Consider the following 18,920-nt stretch of genomic DNA (forward strand, 5'->3'; position numbering starts at 1 on the left):
CAGAGAGGCACGGAGCATTATCAGTCATGTTAACGCTCCGTGTCTCTGCTGTCCAGAGCGCAGCTTGGCTGTCTTTCACACAGCAGATTACCCGCACGGCATCCGCTTGTGTGAAAGACCCTTAAAGGGGTTATCCGAGTTATTTTTTTGTTCTTTCTATGTTCCTAACTAAACAAATGTAACAGCTTTCCAATTAACTCACTTTATCTCCAGTGGCTGGTTTCTCAGATTTCACTGAGGGTCACGTGACCTGTAATGTCAGCTTCTCTCCCTGCTCTGATAAAGGTCGTTTACAAGCCTGTAAACGAGACGTCACTGAGCTGGCCACGCCCCCCCTTCACTGCTGTCTACTCTCTGCTAGGATTCTTAACCCCTTCAGCTGCACAGCTCTGCAGGCAGTGAGGAGACAATGCTGGGCACATGATCTGACATACTAGAGAGAGCATTGCACAAGAAGGTAGGGGGAAGATCCTATGTGTATTAGCAGTGTCATTATACAGGTGGGACTTGTAGTTCTACACATACAACATGCTGCAGAGTCTCCCAGCAGGCAGACATGTCACTCAGGGCAGCTCTTGTATTCACTCCCTTAGCAGTGCAGGGGGAGGGGCAGAGATTGTTTTTATTGCATGTAAACAAAGGGCCAGAAAAGAACCAGGGAAATGAGGATATATATATATATATATATATATATATATATATATATATATACACTGCTCAAAAAAATAAAGGGAACACTTAAACAACACAATGTAACTCCAAGTCAATCACACTTCTGTGAAATCAAACTGTCCACTTAGGAAGCAACACTGAGTGACAATCAATTTCACATGGTGTTGTGCAAATGGGATAGACAACAGGTGGAAATTATAGGCAATTAGCAAGACACCCCCAATAAAGGAGTGGTTCTGCAGGTGGTGACCTGACCACTTCTCAGTTCCTATGCTTCCTGGCTGATGTTTTGGTCACTTTTGAATGCTGGCGGTGCTTTCACTCTAGTGGTAGCATGAGACAGAGTCTACAACCCACACAAGTGGCTCAGGTAGTGCAGCTTATCCAGGATGGCACATCAATGCGAGCTGTGGCAAGAAGGTTTGCTGTGTCTGTCAGCGTAGTGTCCAGAGCATGGAGGCGCAACCAGGAGACAGGCCAGTACATCAGGAGACGTGGAGGAGGCCGTAGGAGGGCAACAACCCAGCAGCAGGACCGCTACCTCCGCCTTTGTGCAAGGAGGAACAGGAGGAGCACTGCCAGAGCCCTGCAAAATGACCTCCAGCAGGCAACAAATGTGCATGTGTCTGCTAAAACGGTCAGAAACAGACTCCATGAGGGTGATATGAGGGCCCGACGTCCACAGGTGGGGGTTGTTCTTACAGCCCAACACCGTGCCAGACGTTTGGCATTTGCCAGAGAACACCAAGATTGGCAAATTCGCCACTGGCGCTGTGCTCTTCACAGATGAAAGCAGGTTCACACTGAGCACATGTGACAGACGTGATAGAGTCTGGAGACGCCGTGGAGAACGCTCTGCTGCCTGCAACATCCTCCAGCATGACCTGTTTGGCATTGAGTCAGTAATGGTGTGGGGTGGCATTTCTTTGGAGGGCCGCACAGCCCTCCATGGGCTCGCCAGAGGTAGCCTGACTGCCATTAGGTACCGAGATGAGATCCTCAGACCCCTTGTGAGACCATATGCTGGTGCGGTTGGCCCTGGGTTCCTCCTAATGCAAGACAATGCTAGACCTCATGTGGCTGGAGTGTGTCAGCAGTTCCTGCAAGACGAAGGCATTGATGCTATGGACTGGCCCGCCCATTCCCCAGACCTGAATCCAATTGAGCACATCTGGGACATCACGTCTCGCTCTATCCACCAACGTCACGTTGCACCACAGACTGTCCAGGAGTTGGCAGATGCTTTAGTCCAGGTCTGGGAGGAGATCCCTCAGGAGACCGTCCGCCACCTCATCAGGAGCATGCACAGGCGTTGTAGGGAGGTCATACAGGCACGTGGAGGCCACACACACTACTGAGCCTCATTTTGACTTGTTTTAAGGACATTACATCAAAGTTGGATCAGCCTGTAGTGTGTTTTTCCACTTTAATTTTGAGGGTGACTCCAAATCCAGACCTCCATGGGTTAAAAAATTTGATTTCCATTTTTTTTTTTTTTGTGATTTTGTTGTCAGCACATTCAACTATGTAAAGAACAAAGTATTTCAGAAGAATATTTAATTAATTCAGATCTAGGATGTGTTATTTTTGTGTTCCCTTTATTTTTTTGAGCAGTGTATATATATTTGCATAAAACTTGCTTAGCTCAGTTATATCTCAGATTTTCAGTGCTATATATATTTTTTTTTCATAACTCAGACAACCCCTTTAAGGCCACCTAGATATTGTCATGAATTAAACGAGGCATAGACTCGCGGGGCAGGTATGTAATAGAAAGGATGCACTGCAGCTGGAAAAAATACAGAGGAGAGCGACTAAACTGATAAGGAGCATGGAGGGTCTTAGTTATGAAAAAAGATTAAAGGAATTGAATTTATTTAGTCTTGAGAAGAGACGTCTAAGGGGGGACATGATTAACCTATACAAATATATAACTGGGGCATACAAAAAATACGGTGAAAAACTGTTCCATGTAAAATGTCCTCAAAAGACAAGGGGGCACTGCCTCCAACTGGAGAAAAAAAAAAGCTCCGTCTCCAGAAGCTATAAAGATTATTTACTGTAAGAACTGTGAATCTGTAGAAACAAGGACATGGTCACAGCAGGAACAGTGGACAGTTTTAAAAAGGGTTTAGATGAATTCTTAAAAGTAAACAACATTAATGCTTATGAAAATGTGTAGAAATCTTAGTTTAATTTTCTTCTGGGATCCACGTCCCCAACTATCCTTTGGTTGAACTTGATGGACTTCAACCGTATTAACTATGTAACTATGTTCTTAAAGTTGGACATTGAACCATAAGCCTCTAAATGATGGTATATTCTAAGGAGTGAGGTGCCCGGCTTGGAGACCATAACTAACAGGTCATCTGCAAAGGCTGCAGTTTTGTGTTCCTGGTCCTCAATCACTATCCCCTTGATCGTAGTGTCCATACTGATCACCTGGAGGAGTGGTACCAGGGTGAGGACAAACAGAAGTGGGGAAAGTGAGCAGCCCTGAAGGGTACCGTTTCTTATCCGGAAAGTCGCTGATAAAACTACATTGACCATATTAGAAGCGGATGCGTTGGTATACATTGTGAATATTGCATGAATAATAGAGTCTGGGAAATGGAACTTAGTTAGCACTTGTCTCATAAAGGACCACCTGACTGTGCTTAGAAGGACAATGGGAGGGATGCTGAAAAGTCGTTTGAAAGAGCCAGGTAACCCTTCTTGTCTCAGGTCCTTTTGTGGTTTAGTATTCCACCCAGATAACGACTCTATATGCTAAACTGATGGTGCAGATTTTAGTTAATGATTCTCATTCTGAATTCTTTGAAATATATAATGGAACTTGACAGGAGTGCCCGTTCTTGGCCAGTCTCTTTATTCTAATCAAGGACATCCTACTACAAGTTATAAGAGACCACCCCAAGATTAAGGGGCTCACTGAAGATGACACAGAACATCAAAACACAGCCTTTTCCGATTATTTACTCCTTCTGATCAGTAATTCCACCTATGTCTTCCCTATTTATATTATAGGGAAGACATCTCATTTTTGAATTTCAAAATAAAGTATTCAAAGTCAGAAACCCTCAACATTACCAGACCAGATGAGGAATTATTAAACCCCATCAATAATTATTCACCTTTCATTTGGAGAACAATGCATTTTAAATATTTGGGAGGGCAGCTTACTAAGGACCCTTATCAACTCTTTGAGGCCAACTATCAATTGTAGTCTTTAAAGTTGCCCTTCGTCTTTTGCATGGGAAGGAAGAATTTCATGAAGGCATTCATAGTACTAAAATTATCCCATTCTCTCTTCCACAGTCCTTCTTTCACCAAGACAGGTAACTTTTTATGACCTTATGTTGGATGGGCAAATAACTGAGACCAACTATGATAGGCTTACACTTAAAAGGCAATCTGGACGCTTTGGTCTACTGGCTGTCCGGTCATGTTATAATGCAATACATCTCAGTAGATGGTTACATTTAGTGTGGTCCTCTTTTGGAGTGTTGGTCTCAGATATTGAAATCACCCTTTGGAGTTTGGAGGAGCTCTTATACCGCTGAGATTTAAAAAAATGACCCAAATTACAGGTCTGCATTACTCAAGGCATGGTTGGGGCTTTTCAGGTATTTCTAACCTCACTTAGCCTTTCTACACAGAACTTTCTACAGCAAACAGATCTCATTATAATCTCTAGAAGATTCATGACCTGGTTCTCAACCTTTAGTGGACCAGCCTGTCTTGAAAAACTTCTCAACCATCCCTCCTAATCTTACCTCTACATTATATGGCAAACTTATGTCTTCTTCCTTATGTGTGGTATCTGCACTCATTAGATGCTGGGAACAAGATTTAAACAAATCTTCACAGAGCTGGGAATAGATGAGATCCTTTCCAGATCTCACAGCTTTTCATGTTGTGTTTGAATCCAAGAACATTCTTTTAAGATGTTGGTACCAAACCCATTGGTACCAAACCCCAGCTGTCATGAAACAGATAGGACTTTCCAATTTGTATCTATGTTGGGGTTGTGATAATGAAACAGGTACTTTGTACTGTACTTTTTTTTAGTCTTGATCCTACTGGGATTTGGTGGAGCAGCGCATTAGGTCCATCTGTGGTACTACGTAGTATCCAGTTGACCCCCGAATCTGTATTATAATGGCTTTCGAACCCGGCATGGAAACCACACAAGCACAACCTAATTACACAACTTATTCAAGCTGTCAGACGGTCATTCCACTGAATAAGCATCCCTCCAGTTATTTTGATACATTGTGTGACCTTGTTATTTATTGTTTCACTTTAATAAAAATATTTTTGATAAAAAAAGAATCAATCCAAGAAGGACTTTGAAATCACAGTGAATACCAGCACTTCCTCCTGTGCATGAAATCCGAACCTCAACGCTTATTCCATCAGTGATCACCGATTGGTTGCCAATATTGCAAATGGTGGGAGAGGCACAACCACGAAGGACAGATTCCCTTGACAGAGCTCCTAAAGAAGGTGAAAATATGCAAAAATAAGTCAGCCAAAGTCAACCCTTGATGAGACTTCCTTGGGTCACCAATGTAATGACAATTATACAAAAAACAGGATTGTACCACATTTTACATCTATATCATTATACTTTTAAATAATTTCCAAGATAAGTATATTGTTTGTTATGAAATTGGGATGTACTATGTACCAAGGTTTAGAAACGTAAGCCTTCAGGAACCTAAACAGGATTTTCCATGATCAGAACTCTCACAATAATTCAGGTAATCATTGAATCCTCAGTACCATGATCAGAACTCTCACAATAATTCAGGTAATCATTGAATCCTCAGTATGCTATCTGTTCTGGGCTCTAAGGGCTAGAGTTGAGAAACTATAGTGTATATCAAGTCTTCCCCACATCATAGACATAGGACATAATTTAACTGGGTAACATCACAGAGATACTGGTTGAGAATCAAAAGTTATCAGAGGAGTGGGAAGAACTGTGGCTTGGCTGATGCTCGTTTCTGATCCCCCCTGGACATCATCCGCTGTTCACCCCTTTTCCTGTCTTTGTTTCTGCCTCCCCAACTACTAGTAGTTGACAAAGCTGGGAATTGCAACCTCAGAAAATTCTTTACCCTAGTTCCACCTTTCTCACAAGGAGCAAGGGTGAAGACTAGATTTCTTTTAGACCCCGCTATTAAAGGGAACCTGTCACCAGGATTTTGGGTATAGAGCTGAGGACATGGGTTGCTAGATCGCCGCTAGCACATTCGCAATACCCAGTCCCCATAGCTCTGTATGCTTTAATTTTGTAAAAAAAAACACGATTTGATACATATTCAAATTAACCTGAGATGAGTCAGAAAATATGACTCTTCTCTGGTCACACAAGTAAGATATGACTCTTTTATGTTAATTTGCATATGTATCAAATAGTTTTTTTTACACAATAAAAGCACACAGAGTTATGGGGACTGGATATTGTGGATGTGCTAGCGGCCATCTAGCAACCCATGTCCTCAGCTCTATACCCAAAATCCAGGTGACAGGTTCCCTTTAAGTTTAGTATGTGCCAAATTGTCTGTGGTTCCAAGTCTACTATACAGGTGAGCAAATGATACAATTGTTCTTTGAATTCCTAGAATTTATTGAAGCCAACCTGTTGATTTCCAGTGACGTACCTGACCCTGACATATTTGTATATTGCAGAATGCACAATGTTTCGTCTCCAGTGCATGCCATGGTCCTTTCTGTGTCACACCAATTGACATCATTTCTAGTACAGGTTGCACACGTTAAGCCATTCTGTCTAGTGTCTTCTGGTGGTACTGAAATGGATAATGAAATCTAGATGACACCATCAATACATTTTATATCAAATTGTAACTGAACCTTTTATGACTGTGGTAGAAAAGGATGTGATCCTCCTACTCTCAGTGCTATCTTGCTGTTTTATATTAACAGGACAATCCTCAGAAGACAGAAAAAAAATGTGTGAGTGTACCCTGAGACTGAAAATAAATTAATTAGACTTTTATGAAAAGAAAGAAAAGAGTTCAATACAGTCTTTTTATATAGTTGCATGCGGTTTAGTGTGCTTCCCCTTTAAATGTGCTGTCTGATGGGATACATTTTTTAGAAAAAGATCAGAATGGGTTAACAAAAGTAGATATACTCACCCCACTGCTGAAATGTTGCCTCCACTTCCTGGTCCAGTCTTGATGCATGGGAAATGGCAGGAAACCTCTCTGGCTAAGGTGGGTCACCGCTGTTGGAATGATTAGCTGTTCAGGCATTTACTGCCATTTCTTGTTGGTCGAGTCTGGACCAGGAGTGGTAAATTTAGTGTGGACCTGATCATCATCGGAACAGCAGTGGCAGGAGATCGGTGAGTATCCCTTGATTATTATTATTATTTTTTGAATGCATTGTGTTCCTTATCTGAATAGTTTTATTTCACTAGGTAACCTCTTTAAATTCAGGTAGAATATGCTGTTCTAATGGCATTGTGGATGGTACGTACATACTGGTGGAGGCGGCGTGCAGTTATCAGTGTAGCAGCATGAAAAGCCTTTTTTTGACCGGCTGTTGTGAGTACTGAAACTTCCAGGACCCTGACACTGGTTTTCAGGGACACAGGATCTTCCAAAAAATTCATTTTTCTTTATTCCGTCTATGAAGGAAGAAAAAGGGTTTAATAAATTACTAAATATTTTCTTTACTTGGTAATTATATTCTACTATTGTGACCAGTTTTAACACCAACACTACAACTGCCAGCACCACCACTACTTTTTCTGCTCGTCCAGGGTTGGACTGGCCCACCAAAGAACCAGAGGATCATATGCAGGGCCCAGGCTCTGATACCATAATGGGCCCCAAATATCCAGGAGAAAAAATGCATTTCACTTCCTTTGGAACCGATCAACCGATCTATTTCTTTGATTCAAAACCTATTAAACCTTTTTTACAGTACAGGGGTTCAACCTTGAAAATACTTCTGGTGGGTCCTTAGATCCCCTGTCCAACACTGGCTACATCTACCAGAACTTCTATACCATCACTGCTCCTGCTAATACTTTTACCGTGAGAGCCACTTTACTAGTACACCACCAGCTCCACCACTGATAGGCCCCTTTCACACGAGCGAGTTTTCCGCGCGGGTGAAATGCGTGACGTGAACGCATAGCACCCGCACTGAATCCTGACACATTCATTTCAATGGGTCTGTGTACATGAGCGTTGTTTTTCACGCATCAGTTCTGCGTTGCGTAAAAATCGCAGCATGTTCTATATTCTGCGTTTTTCACGCAGCCCTGGCCCCATAGAAGTGAATGGGGCTGCGTGAAAAACGCATTGCATCCGCAAGCAAGTGCGGGTGCGATGCATTTCTCACTGATGGTTCCTAAGAGATGTTGTTTGTAAACCTTCAGTTTTTTATCAAGCGCGTGAAAAACGCATCAAAACGCACTGCACCCGCGTGGAAAAAACTGAACAACTGAACGGAATCGCAGACAAAACTGACTGAACTTGCTTGCAAAATAGTGCGAGTTTCACTGAACGCACCCTGAACGCATCCGGACCTAATCCGTCACGATCGTGTGAAAGGGGCCTTACTTGTACTACATCTACAGGTATTACTGACACATATTATTACTACTAAGCTTCAAAATCTCCAAATGTATAATTTCTTCTCCTAATACTTGTACAACAGCTACTTTACTACTACCACCAAGATCTCGACCACAGTACTACTACTACAACTACTACTATTTTATTTACTACTCCTCCTAATATTTCTACTACAACCATGATCCTACAACCACCGTTAAAACTGCCATCGCCGTTACACTAATTTGTTGTTATTACTGGTAGAATATTTATAGTAAGACTACTTCTTCTATCATCTCTACTCATCCCAGTGCTTACAGTCACCACTATAATTACTACTTCCATCATCAGCCCATCTGCTATACTTCTTTAACTTCCACTACTAGAACTGGTATTACAACCACCACCATCATTACTACTTCCATCATCAGCCCATCCAATACATTTCTATAACTACTACTACTAGAACTGGTATTACAACCACCACCATCAATACTACTGCCGTCATTAGCCCATCCAATACACTTTTACAACTATCACTAATAGAACTGGTATTACATCCACCACATTCATGAATTTTACCATCAGCATCTCAGCTGCTATACTTTTATTACTACTACTACTACTACTACAAGAACTTCTACCATTATCACTTTTATTTTCTATTACATTATTACTTTCAACAGCATTAGTATTATGACTAATACAAATGCTTTTACTACTACCACCATTGCCAAAGCTACTTTTAATACTGACTTTTCTACTAATGTACCAGTGCATCTACAACTTTTTATTATTATACATTAGTTAATTTGCATATTTTTTCCCCATCAATCAATGGATCTCTATACGTTTGCTAGGTCTCTAATACTATCAACACTACCCTATAGCCATTATCAATGCTACCTTCAACATTGCCCCCACAACGACTAGTGCCAACATGACTAGTGCTGGAACAACATCCACCAAGACTACAATTAGTGCCAACTATTTTATTTTTGAAAGAGTCCAGTTAGCGGCTCACTCAGTCGGCCCGCGTATGGACAGGTGCACTACCCCTCAGCACTCCCAATGCAGATGGAGGGGATTGAAATGAGTATAAATGAAACGATGGGAGGCACTCGTTATTTGGAAATCATGTGGGCTATTAAATGTAAAAACAATTTTTTTAAATAAAAAAATAAAAACAATGGATTACTGGATAAATATATTTTAAAAAACATGGGGCTTGAAGAAGCAATATTGGATAGACTTGGTGGCAGCAGTTTACACCTCTATATATCAGCCTGTGGCAGTATACACCTCTATATATTTGGATATTTCATGCTATGCCGATAACCATGCAAGTGAATGCAGACGTGGCTTGTCTGAATATGCGTGCGATGTGTGTAACTGAGTCCTTGATGTCCCATGTATGGGAAACTGAAAACACAAAGTCCCTTAGAACAATATACGGTAGATAGGTGTATTGATTTCCTATATGTGAATCCCAAACTTTTTGAATAAGATGGTTGATTGTTACAAAGTGATGTCAAAGTTTATATCCAGCACTATGAGATATACAATTACACACTGGGATGTATATATAACCTGGCTAGGTGAACATTACACCCGTGTACAGGAATAACTGGTAATAATCCTGAATTTCCACTGTGTCCCGCTTGCAGTTTAAATAGTAGTAGTAAATAGGGTAGTGTACGTTATCACTCCGTAGTTACTCCAGGGCTCCGTGTTCGGAAGCTGGCTATACAGTGTGAGATCCAACCTTCGCTTTGCCCTGCAAGGACCTGTATGGTGTCCCACGTGGTCCGCAGGTGTCTCACATGACTCTTAAGATAGAGAGGAGCTTGGTTCTGTATTATGGCTGTATGGGTTTCACCATGATCCCTGTTCAATATTTGGGGTCTGGTGCTGCCAAGTTCTCCCAGATCAATGACATTGATGTCGTTCAGTCTTTGTATTAATCCCTCACTGTTCGATACCAGATGCGTTTCGGGGTAAGAAGACCCCTTCTTCAGTGGCTGATCAGTGGGAGTCAAATGGCTTCCTTTTATATGGTATCCATAAGTAGCACAATATATGCTGGGACAGCGAGGGATTTCAAAAAGATGTGGATGTGAATCCCAATTTCAGATTGGATTCCGAGGTTACACTTCTCCATTTATCAATATGTTCTCAAGCAATGTCCAAAAAGTTTAGCGTATCCCCTAAAAATTCACCATGTCACTTGAAACATTGAATCCGAGTAAGGGTTGGATAACAATACATTATAGTATTAGGCCCATAAAAGTACATATAAAATGACATAAAAAATGCCAAAAACGTACATGCGGCAGTTGTGCGTTTTCAATGCGTTTTTATAGAATCCGAGGTATTCACTAATCGGGCTGCAAAAAATTCACTGCATCTCATCAGACTTCACTATATTACTTGAAACATCAAACCAGAAAAGTTAATAAACTAAAATATGAGTCAATTGAAATAAAAATACATTAAAGTATTGAACACAGATATACATATAAAATACCAGAAAACGCACATGCGGCAATTGTGTGTTTTCAATGCGTTTTTGTTAAAAAAATACGTCACAAAACGGATTGGCAATCTGGAGAATCCGTATCAGGCTTGAAAAGGATCATATCAAATCTCAAAAAAGGATCATATCCGACTTCAAAAAGTTCCATTGGATATCTATATGATATTATTTGGTGCTTATGTTGATGTTACGAAGAGGGGTGATAATGATGTTACAAAGAGGGGTGATAGCCTACCAGGGAGGGGACATCTGCGTGCTGGTAAACAGCCGGGCGCAGTGTCCCATCCCCAATAGGCCCATTTAGAAAAAGCCCAACAATTCCATTTCGGTGTTCAGGCCTCTTGGGACTAAAGTGTCAAAGTCGAAGATTCTTTTCGACTCTGTCCTGGACATCTGTGCGATGTAATTTCCTCCCCTCCGTGACTTTCTAACTCTCTCAAGTGCCATGTATGTGAGGGTGGACGGGTCACTAATGTTTGGATAGGGAATGTAGCTCAAATCCCTTTTTGATATTCATAACGTGTTCTGCTATTCTCTTCTTCAAAGTTCTTTTGGTTCTACCCACGTACTGTTTACGACATGGACACTGGATTAAGTATATTATGTTTGTGGAATCACATGTGAGACCTTCTTTAATGTCTAGACAAAAATCATTTTGTGTGGAATATACCCTCAAAATTTTCTTTGGAAAAGAGGTAATTCTACAGTTAGAACATCGTCCACATCTGTGGAACCCACTCAGAGATAGCCAGTTTTGTTTAATTGTAGTCTTCTTATTCTTTAATGAAGGGGCTATTTTTAGGCCCAAATTTGGGACCCTGGTATATGTAATATGGGGTGTGTTTGTAAGTATGGATCCAATCACTCTATCATCAAGCAGATGGTGCCAATGTTTTTAATAATCCTCTTTGTTGTCTTGTATTGTGCATGAAATGCTAGAATCATTCTAAGAGTTCCATCTATTTTTTGTGCCTGATTAGGGACAAAGAAATCCTCTCTTTTCATTATTCTGACTTGGTTTAGGGATTCTTCCAATAGATGTCCAGGATATTGTTTATCGAGAAATTGCTGTTTTAAATCCCTGGCCTCTTATTCAACTTGTTTATCCTGAGTGCAGTTGCGCTTCAATCTTCTAAACTGGCTCTTAGGGACATTAATCAGCCATCTAGGCAAGTGACAGCTAGAATATAAAATGAAGCTGTTTCTCACCACTGGCTTATGGTATGTACTACACACTAATCTCTGCTCCTCCACTTTAATATCAAGATCTAGAAACTGTATGTTAGTGTTACTGGTGGTTGAAGTGAATCTGAGATTTTTATCATTAGAGTTTATGCTCTCAAAAAAGTTGTTCAATGTTTCTGCTGAATCACGCCATATGAAGATGATATCATCTATACATCACCGCCATAGCACCAGACTCGTCCCCAGCAGTGGCTGAATGACCTCTGCTTCCCACTGTGCCATAAATAAGTTGACATAACTGGGGGCAAATCTGGTGCCCATGGCGGTGCCCTTTGATTGCACATTAAAATCCCTGTTGAAGACAAAATAATTGTGCATCAAAATGTACCTTACTCCTTCTATTAAGTAGGAGATCTGTTATTCCTTCAATGTGTTATTCAAAACAAGTTGTTGATAGAGGGCCTCTAGTCCTTGTGTATGATCAGTAATAGTATAGAGGGAGTTTACATCCAAGGTACCTAAAATCCACTCTTCCGTGTACGTACATCCATAATACAGAACCAAGCTCCTCTCTATCTTTAGAGTCATGTGAGAAACCTGCGAACAACGTGGGACGCCACACAGGTCCTTGCAGGGCAAAGCGAAGGTTGGATCTTGTGCTCTATAGCCAACTTCCGAACACGGAGCCCCGAAGTAACTACGGAGTGGTAACGTACACTACCCTATTTACTACTAGTATTTAAACTGCAAGCGGGACACAGTGGAAATTCAGGATTATTACCAGTTATTGCTGTACATAGGTGTTCCAGTACCCTGTCCCTACTCATGTAATATATATATACCTCCCAGTGTGTAATTGTATATCTCATTGTGCTGGATATAAACTTTGACATCACTTTGTCACAATCAACCATCTTATTTGAAAATTTTGGGATTCACATATAGGAAATCAATACACCTATCTATATTGTTCTAAGGGACTTTGTGTTTTCAGTTTCCCATACATGGGACATCAAGGACTCTGTTACACACATCGTGCGCATACTCAGACAAGCCACGTCTGCATTCACTTGCATGGTTATCAGCATAGCATGAAATATCAAAATATATAGAGGTGTATACTGCCACAGGCTGATCTATAGAGGTGTATACTGCTGCTACCTAGTCTATACAATATTGCTCCTTCAAGCCCCATGGTTTTATGTATATTTATTCAGTAATCCATTGTTTTTATTTAATTTAATTTTTTTATTAAATAAATTGTTTTTACATTTATTAGCCCACATAATTGCCAAATAACAAGTGCCCCCCATCATTTCATTTATAACAATTTTATTTTTGTTGCAGCTCACAAAATAACTTTAATACAGATGCTAAGTTCAATGACTTATATGCCACATACCTTCCACATTGACTGTGTGTGTTGAGGCGCACACCCTTCCTGGAGGGCAGGTGACATTGTTACCCGTGCAGAACGTTGCACCCTGAACCAAGCAAACAGTGCACGAGAGGGAAGAACCTGATCAAGGAAGAAAACACATAATCAATTCTAAGATGTCAACGGCTTCTGCTGCAGGGCTTTTACTCATAAAAGGAACTTGTTATGTGGAACATGGTGTCTGAGCTGCAGGAAGTATATTATAGAAACGGAAAATGCAAATGTGATCGCACACTGCATCCAGCACTCTACCCTCCATGCTGGATGAGACATTGGTTTATATTTTGGCCAAAGCATAGTAAGCCACTCACCGCGTCAAGGTCGTCTCAATTGAGTGGTCCCTAACTCTTGTTCCTACCTGTTCATGGGCCATGACAGCCACATAAAATCCAGGGAATGTAGGTCAGCATGCAAGCCAAGCACACTTTGCTTGTAACCCCGTCCGGTGCCATTACAGCTTTCATCGGATCCAGGGATGCAAGTACCAACATACATGCTGAACCCACCATATACTTCTCCTGGATCCGATGAAAGCTGTAATGGCACCGGACGGGGTTACAAGCAAAGTGTACTTGGCTTGCATGCTGACCTGCATTCCCTGGATTTTATGTGGCTGTCATGGCCCATGAACAGGTAGGAACAAGAGTTAGGGACCACTCAATTGAGACGACCTTGACGCGTTGAGTGGCTTACTATGCTTTGGCCAAAATATAAACCAATGTCTCATCCAGCATGGAGGGCAGAGTGCTGGATGCAGTGTGCGATCACATTTGCATTTTCCGTTTGTGTATGTAGTTCGCCATAGTGATGTGCACCTGCAGGCAGGTTGTGCGGACTCAACCCCTTATAAGTATATTATAGAGCAGATGGAGCTGGACAGAATGATATATCGTTTTGTGGGAAAAGATTCAGTAATTCTTGAATTTTTTACATTTAAATTCCTGCTCATTTTGGGCTTTGAAGTACAGGAGGAGGTCCTATCAGTGATTTACATCCTTCCCTCTATGGCTGTATACACAGTGATAGTTGTCAATCACTAGTGATGAGCGGCATAGCAGGGCTCAAGATGGCCACCAAAATGGTCGCCAATGCGACTTAAAATTACTAAATGGCGACAAGACTTTGTAGTCTTGTCGCCATTTGTGCCTAGACCCTCCGCTGCTCTGCCTCTCACACAGCACGTGCCATGTTCTTCTCAACAGCACAGACGAGAAGGAGGCAGTCCCTCCCTCTGCACCGCTGCTACCAATGGGCTGATAGAAGCGAGGAGGAGGGGAGTGGCTGTGGCCACTGCGCCACCAATGAATATTGTTTATGCTTAATACAAACGCAGGCTGCGAGTGCCGGCCATACCCCATACCCGGCACCCAGCCTCTATGACTGCGCGCTGCGATCTGCCGCTATTAACCCCTCAGGTGCAGCATCTGAGGGGTTAATAGCGGCGGATCGCAGCGCACAGTCATAGAGGCTGGGTGCCGGGTATGGGGTATGGCCGGCACCTGCAGCTCAGCCTGCGTTTGTATTAAGCATAAACGATATTCATTGGTGGCACAGTGCACCGAACACCCCCCCAACCCCAGTATTATAAAGCAGAATCATTGGAGGTGCAGTGCCCCTCCCCCCCCAAGTATTATTATCATTGGTGGCAGTGGCAGTTCTGATCGGAGCCCCAGCAGTGTAATTCTGAATCAGGGTGAATGGGACAAGGGATGAAAAGATCCCAGGTTCTAGCCCCTAAGGGGGAAATAGTTATTAAATAAAAACCAATGCCACCAATGAATATTGTTTATAAAAAATATATAAACAATAAAAAAAATTACATATCGCCACGCCCGAAAAAGTACGAACTATTAAAATATTTAAAAATATCTCCTAACAGAAAAAAATATCTCCTAACAGAAAAAAAAAAAAATAATTGCAATTTGCAATTTTTTAGTCACCTTGTCCCGACAAAAATTAGGTTAGGACTGTTCTATTATGGTCCAGACGTTCCATAAAATCTGGAATGCACGCAGATTTTTTGGTGTTTTATTTTTTTCACGTGGTATCGAGTATCGCAATGCTTTTTTATAGTATCAAAATCGAGTCCAAATTTTGGTATCGTGACAACCCTATGTAAGACATGTGTGTTTTGTTTTTTTATTATATCGTAATTATATGTATTTTAAATTTGGCGACTAAAAATTTCAATTTGGGTCCTAAATCTTTCAGGTTAGGAGCCAATGGCTGCTTGATATTTTTTTTAGTCTGGAGCCCTGCATAGGCAATATTCGTTTTCGCGATATTTCACAAATTTTTTGCATAATTTTTGCAATAAATTCTAGAATTCGTGCAAATCAGCACTAATGATGCGCATATTTTTGCGCAATACATGCAACTTCACATTTTATCAGCTCTGAGTAGATAATCCTGATCGGTGCACTAAGTATTGTTGTGATGTCACAGCACTACAGTATGTCTGTAGCATGTATATATGGACAGCAGAACCTATCAGCTATACTATAGATCAATCTAACCTACACTGACTATCTCCCACTAACTATCTGTATTATATATATATATATGCTAACTAACTATCTAATGTAATTGGATAAGGAATAGGATCCAGATGAAAGCACAGAGCACAGCAATGTCACTGCTCTCTCTATCAGAACTGCAAAAAAACAGCAGAAAATGGCTGCTGGGGAGTTTCTTATATAGTAAGGGATAGACAACTTTCCTATTGGTTGCTAGGGATGTTGCTAAGCTGTGACAAAGATATTGCAGCCTTCTCATTGGCCCACAAGCAAAAAGGGAGGTTACTGATTACGAATATATAGCGCTATATTCTACATCTTTGCGTATTCTCGAAGTGCCGATATTCACGCTAAAAATTTGCAATTCTAATATTCGCGATCAACACTATCAATCACCGCGGTGCTCGGGCTCAGACATGTCATCCACAGTACGATATGTTGGCTAATCTCTAAATTTTACATCAGTATGAGGGTTTAGCAAGACCGCAGAGTGCACCTGTCTTTGTAAAAGTTATTGTTATTTTGTTTGATTGTTTATCACATGCACACTTTTGCTATCCTGTGTAGGATGTCTATTGTGGTACTTGTGGTCCGCTGCGGGCATCCTCCAGTGTATGCATTTTTGCTGGGGATTGCCATTAGCAGCAGACCACAAGTGCAGAATCTGCCCCCAAGGTACAGATGCGCCACCGCATATGGGGTTGAGCACTTCCTGCTTTTCATTACCACGCCAATTTGTAGTGACTTTGAATAGGGGAAATGGGGCCTTCATTTCAGACACGCTGGCGGCAAGCTGCGTTCACAGTTTTTTTTCTAGTAATGACATAATTTAACCTCCTTGTCGGAGGGGGGAAAACATTCCCCCACTTTAATTTGATAGTGAGGGTCTAAAAACATGGCTATACAGTAATCATCAGACTGATGTTAATGATATATCTGACATGGTAGTAAACTAGTGAGTATACAGCTCACCATTCTGGCCAGCATGCCCGAGGAGCCAGTTCTTTCTGGCTCTGCCCCCCCCCCCCCCCCCGAGATGACTGGGTGTCATGGCCAGCATCATTGTCATCATGTCATCATCATCATCCTCCACCTCCAATGACTTCTTCTTCAGTTGCAGCTCCTCATTCTCATCCTCCTCGTCCATGTGAGTTTCTGCTTGTCGATCCCCAACAGCTACTGTCACGAATGTAGTAGGGGAGAACACCAAAAGACAACAAGAAGGAAGGGGAAAGACACTAGGCCTCACCACTAGGGAAGGAAAAGGGTCACCACCTATAAAACCCTGCTCCTGGCCCTAACTCCTATCCATATGGGCACCTCTCGATGGTAGAGATGCCCATACACAGGAACCTAGAAACTAGGTGACCCTCGGATGCCCTAAAGGTAATGACAGGGCAGAGACAACACGTTCCTTCCCTGGTGAAGGAACCAGCGTCTCGCTGAGGCCTAGTAAACAACCGGGGGGGGGGGGGGGATACAAAACACAACAAGCGGAACACTTAACTTCTGAGGAGGATGAATGAGCAGGACTTCAACAAGAACCACACTCCAGCTCTTCCAAAACCAAATGAAGCTATCCAGAGCAAGGAGTGAAGGGTAAAGTCAGACTAAATAGGGAGAGGTAAAGGTCACATGATCCACTCCGGAACAGGAGGTGTGGACATACCAGCAACACACAGACAAAGTGAAACCAAAAGAGGCTGTCAAATCACTAATGTGCAGTCAGTCTTTCAGGCCTTCTAACACCTGTCACAGCTACAGGGTGGACAGCAAGATGCATTAGCTGTTCTTCTTTCACTGTTGTCCTTTGCTGCATAAGTGTGAGCATCAGCTCTAAGATAAATAGGATGGAATAAGATTGTTCATGCCACAGTTGTCCCTACTGATAAATTTTGTGTCTTCAATGGGCTTCCACACCGGACAGGTGTCTCTGAGATGCTGCCACTGCCTGATCTCAAAAGAACACATGCTCCCTGCTGAGGCGGTCTATTGCATAGCCAAATGATATGTGGCTTTACACATGGCAGTGCTTGACTTACTATCACATCTAAAGTCAAGTCATTCTCAGCCTACTATTTCAGGTATTTTCTCTCAGAGTTTTAACTCTCTGGATTGTAAGTCATATGTTGCACTCTTGCGTTGTAATGTTTGCACCCACACTTGACCATCTGGACCTGCCCTATCACACTATTTCTGATGTTTTCACTCAGAGATAAAAACAAAACAAAAAAAAAAAACATGTTGGAGATTTCTATTGCGCCCCCACATACCAACATGTGAACTGTTTGATTTCTGTGTACGGTGTAACTTACATTCAATTTCGCTGCTAGAAAAAGAAGAGTTATTGCTTCTGCTATAATACTAGCATTTAGCACAGATGGATAAAAAAGTGCACTCATTTCTCAGCAGTCAACACTGCTCATTATGTTAATTGTACCAGGAATAAACTAAGAATAACCCTATAGAAACTTCAGCTTTGGGGAAATAAAAAAACAGCTGCCTTTCTGTTCAAATGAGAAAAAAGAGAAATGTTCTTGCAGGTTGCTGCTTCTGTGGTTCTGTAGCAGCTGCAGCTGTGTTATAAGCCAGTATCTGATGCTTTCCATAGGCATCGGCGCTGCCTTCCGGTGAAGAGCCTGTGAGATCCAGCCGCCTGGATCTCAAAGGCAGGAATCTGTATGAGTAATACACACTGTATTATTCATACAGCCAATGCATTCCAATACAGAAGTATTGGAAAGCATTGTAAAGGGGATCAGACCCCCAAAAGTTCAAGTCTCAAAGTGGGACAAAAAATAAAGTGAAAAAAAGTTGAAAAAAATAAAGTTTCCCCCCCCAAAAAAAACCACGTCAAATAAACAATTTTTTTATCACCTTACATCACAAAAATTACAACAGCAAGCGATCAAAAAGGCGTATGCCCACCAAAATAGTACCAATCTCCATCACCTCATCCCTCAAAAAATAAG

At 41.7% G+C, this 18,920-nt stretch overlaps 1 protein-coding gene across 1 annotated transcript in view; it reads right to left on the bottom strand.

Annotated features, from left to right (window-relative positions):
• Positions 1–4,664: 4,664 nt before the first annotated feature.
• LOC120992463 (phospholipase A2 inhibitor subunit gamma B-like) overlaps positions 4,665–18,920 on the bottom strand; it is a 54,401-nt gene continuing 40,145 nt past the window's right edge. Inside the window, exons 2-5 of the mRNA XM_040421469.1 lie at positions 13,397–13,513; positions 7,187–7,336; positions 6,350–6,491; positions 4,665–5,171 (exon numbers count right to left, since the gene is read on the bottom strand). Of these exons, the coding sequence (XP_040277403.1) occupies positions 4,973–5,171; positions 6,350–6,491; positions 7,187–7,336; positions 13,397–13,513 (608 nt within the window). The 3' untranslated portion in view covers positions 4,665–4,972. The remainder of the gene's footprint in view (positions 5,172–6,349; positions 6,492–7,186; positions 7,337–13,396; positions 13,514–18,920) is intronic.

This window comes from Bufo bufo, chromosome 1, assembly GCF_905171765.1.
Source record: "Bufo bufo chromosome 1, aBufBuf1.1, whole genome shotgun sequence".
Lineage (NCBI taxonomy): Eukaryota > Metazoa > Chordata > Amphibia > Anura > Bufonidae > Bufo > Bufo bufo.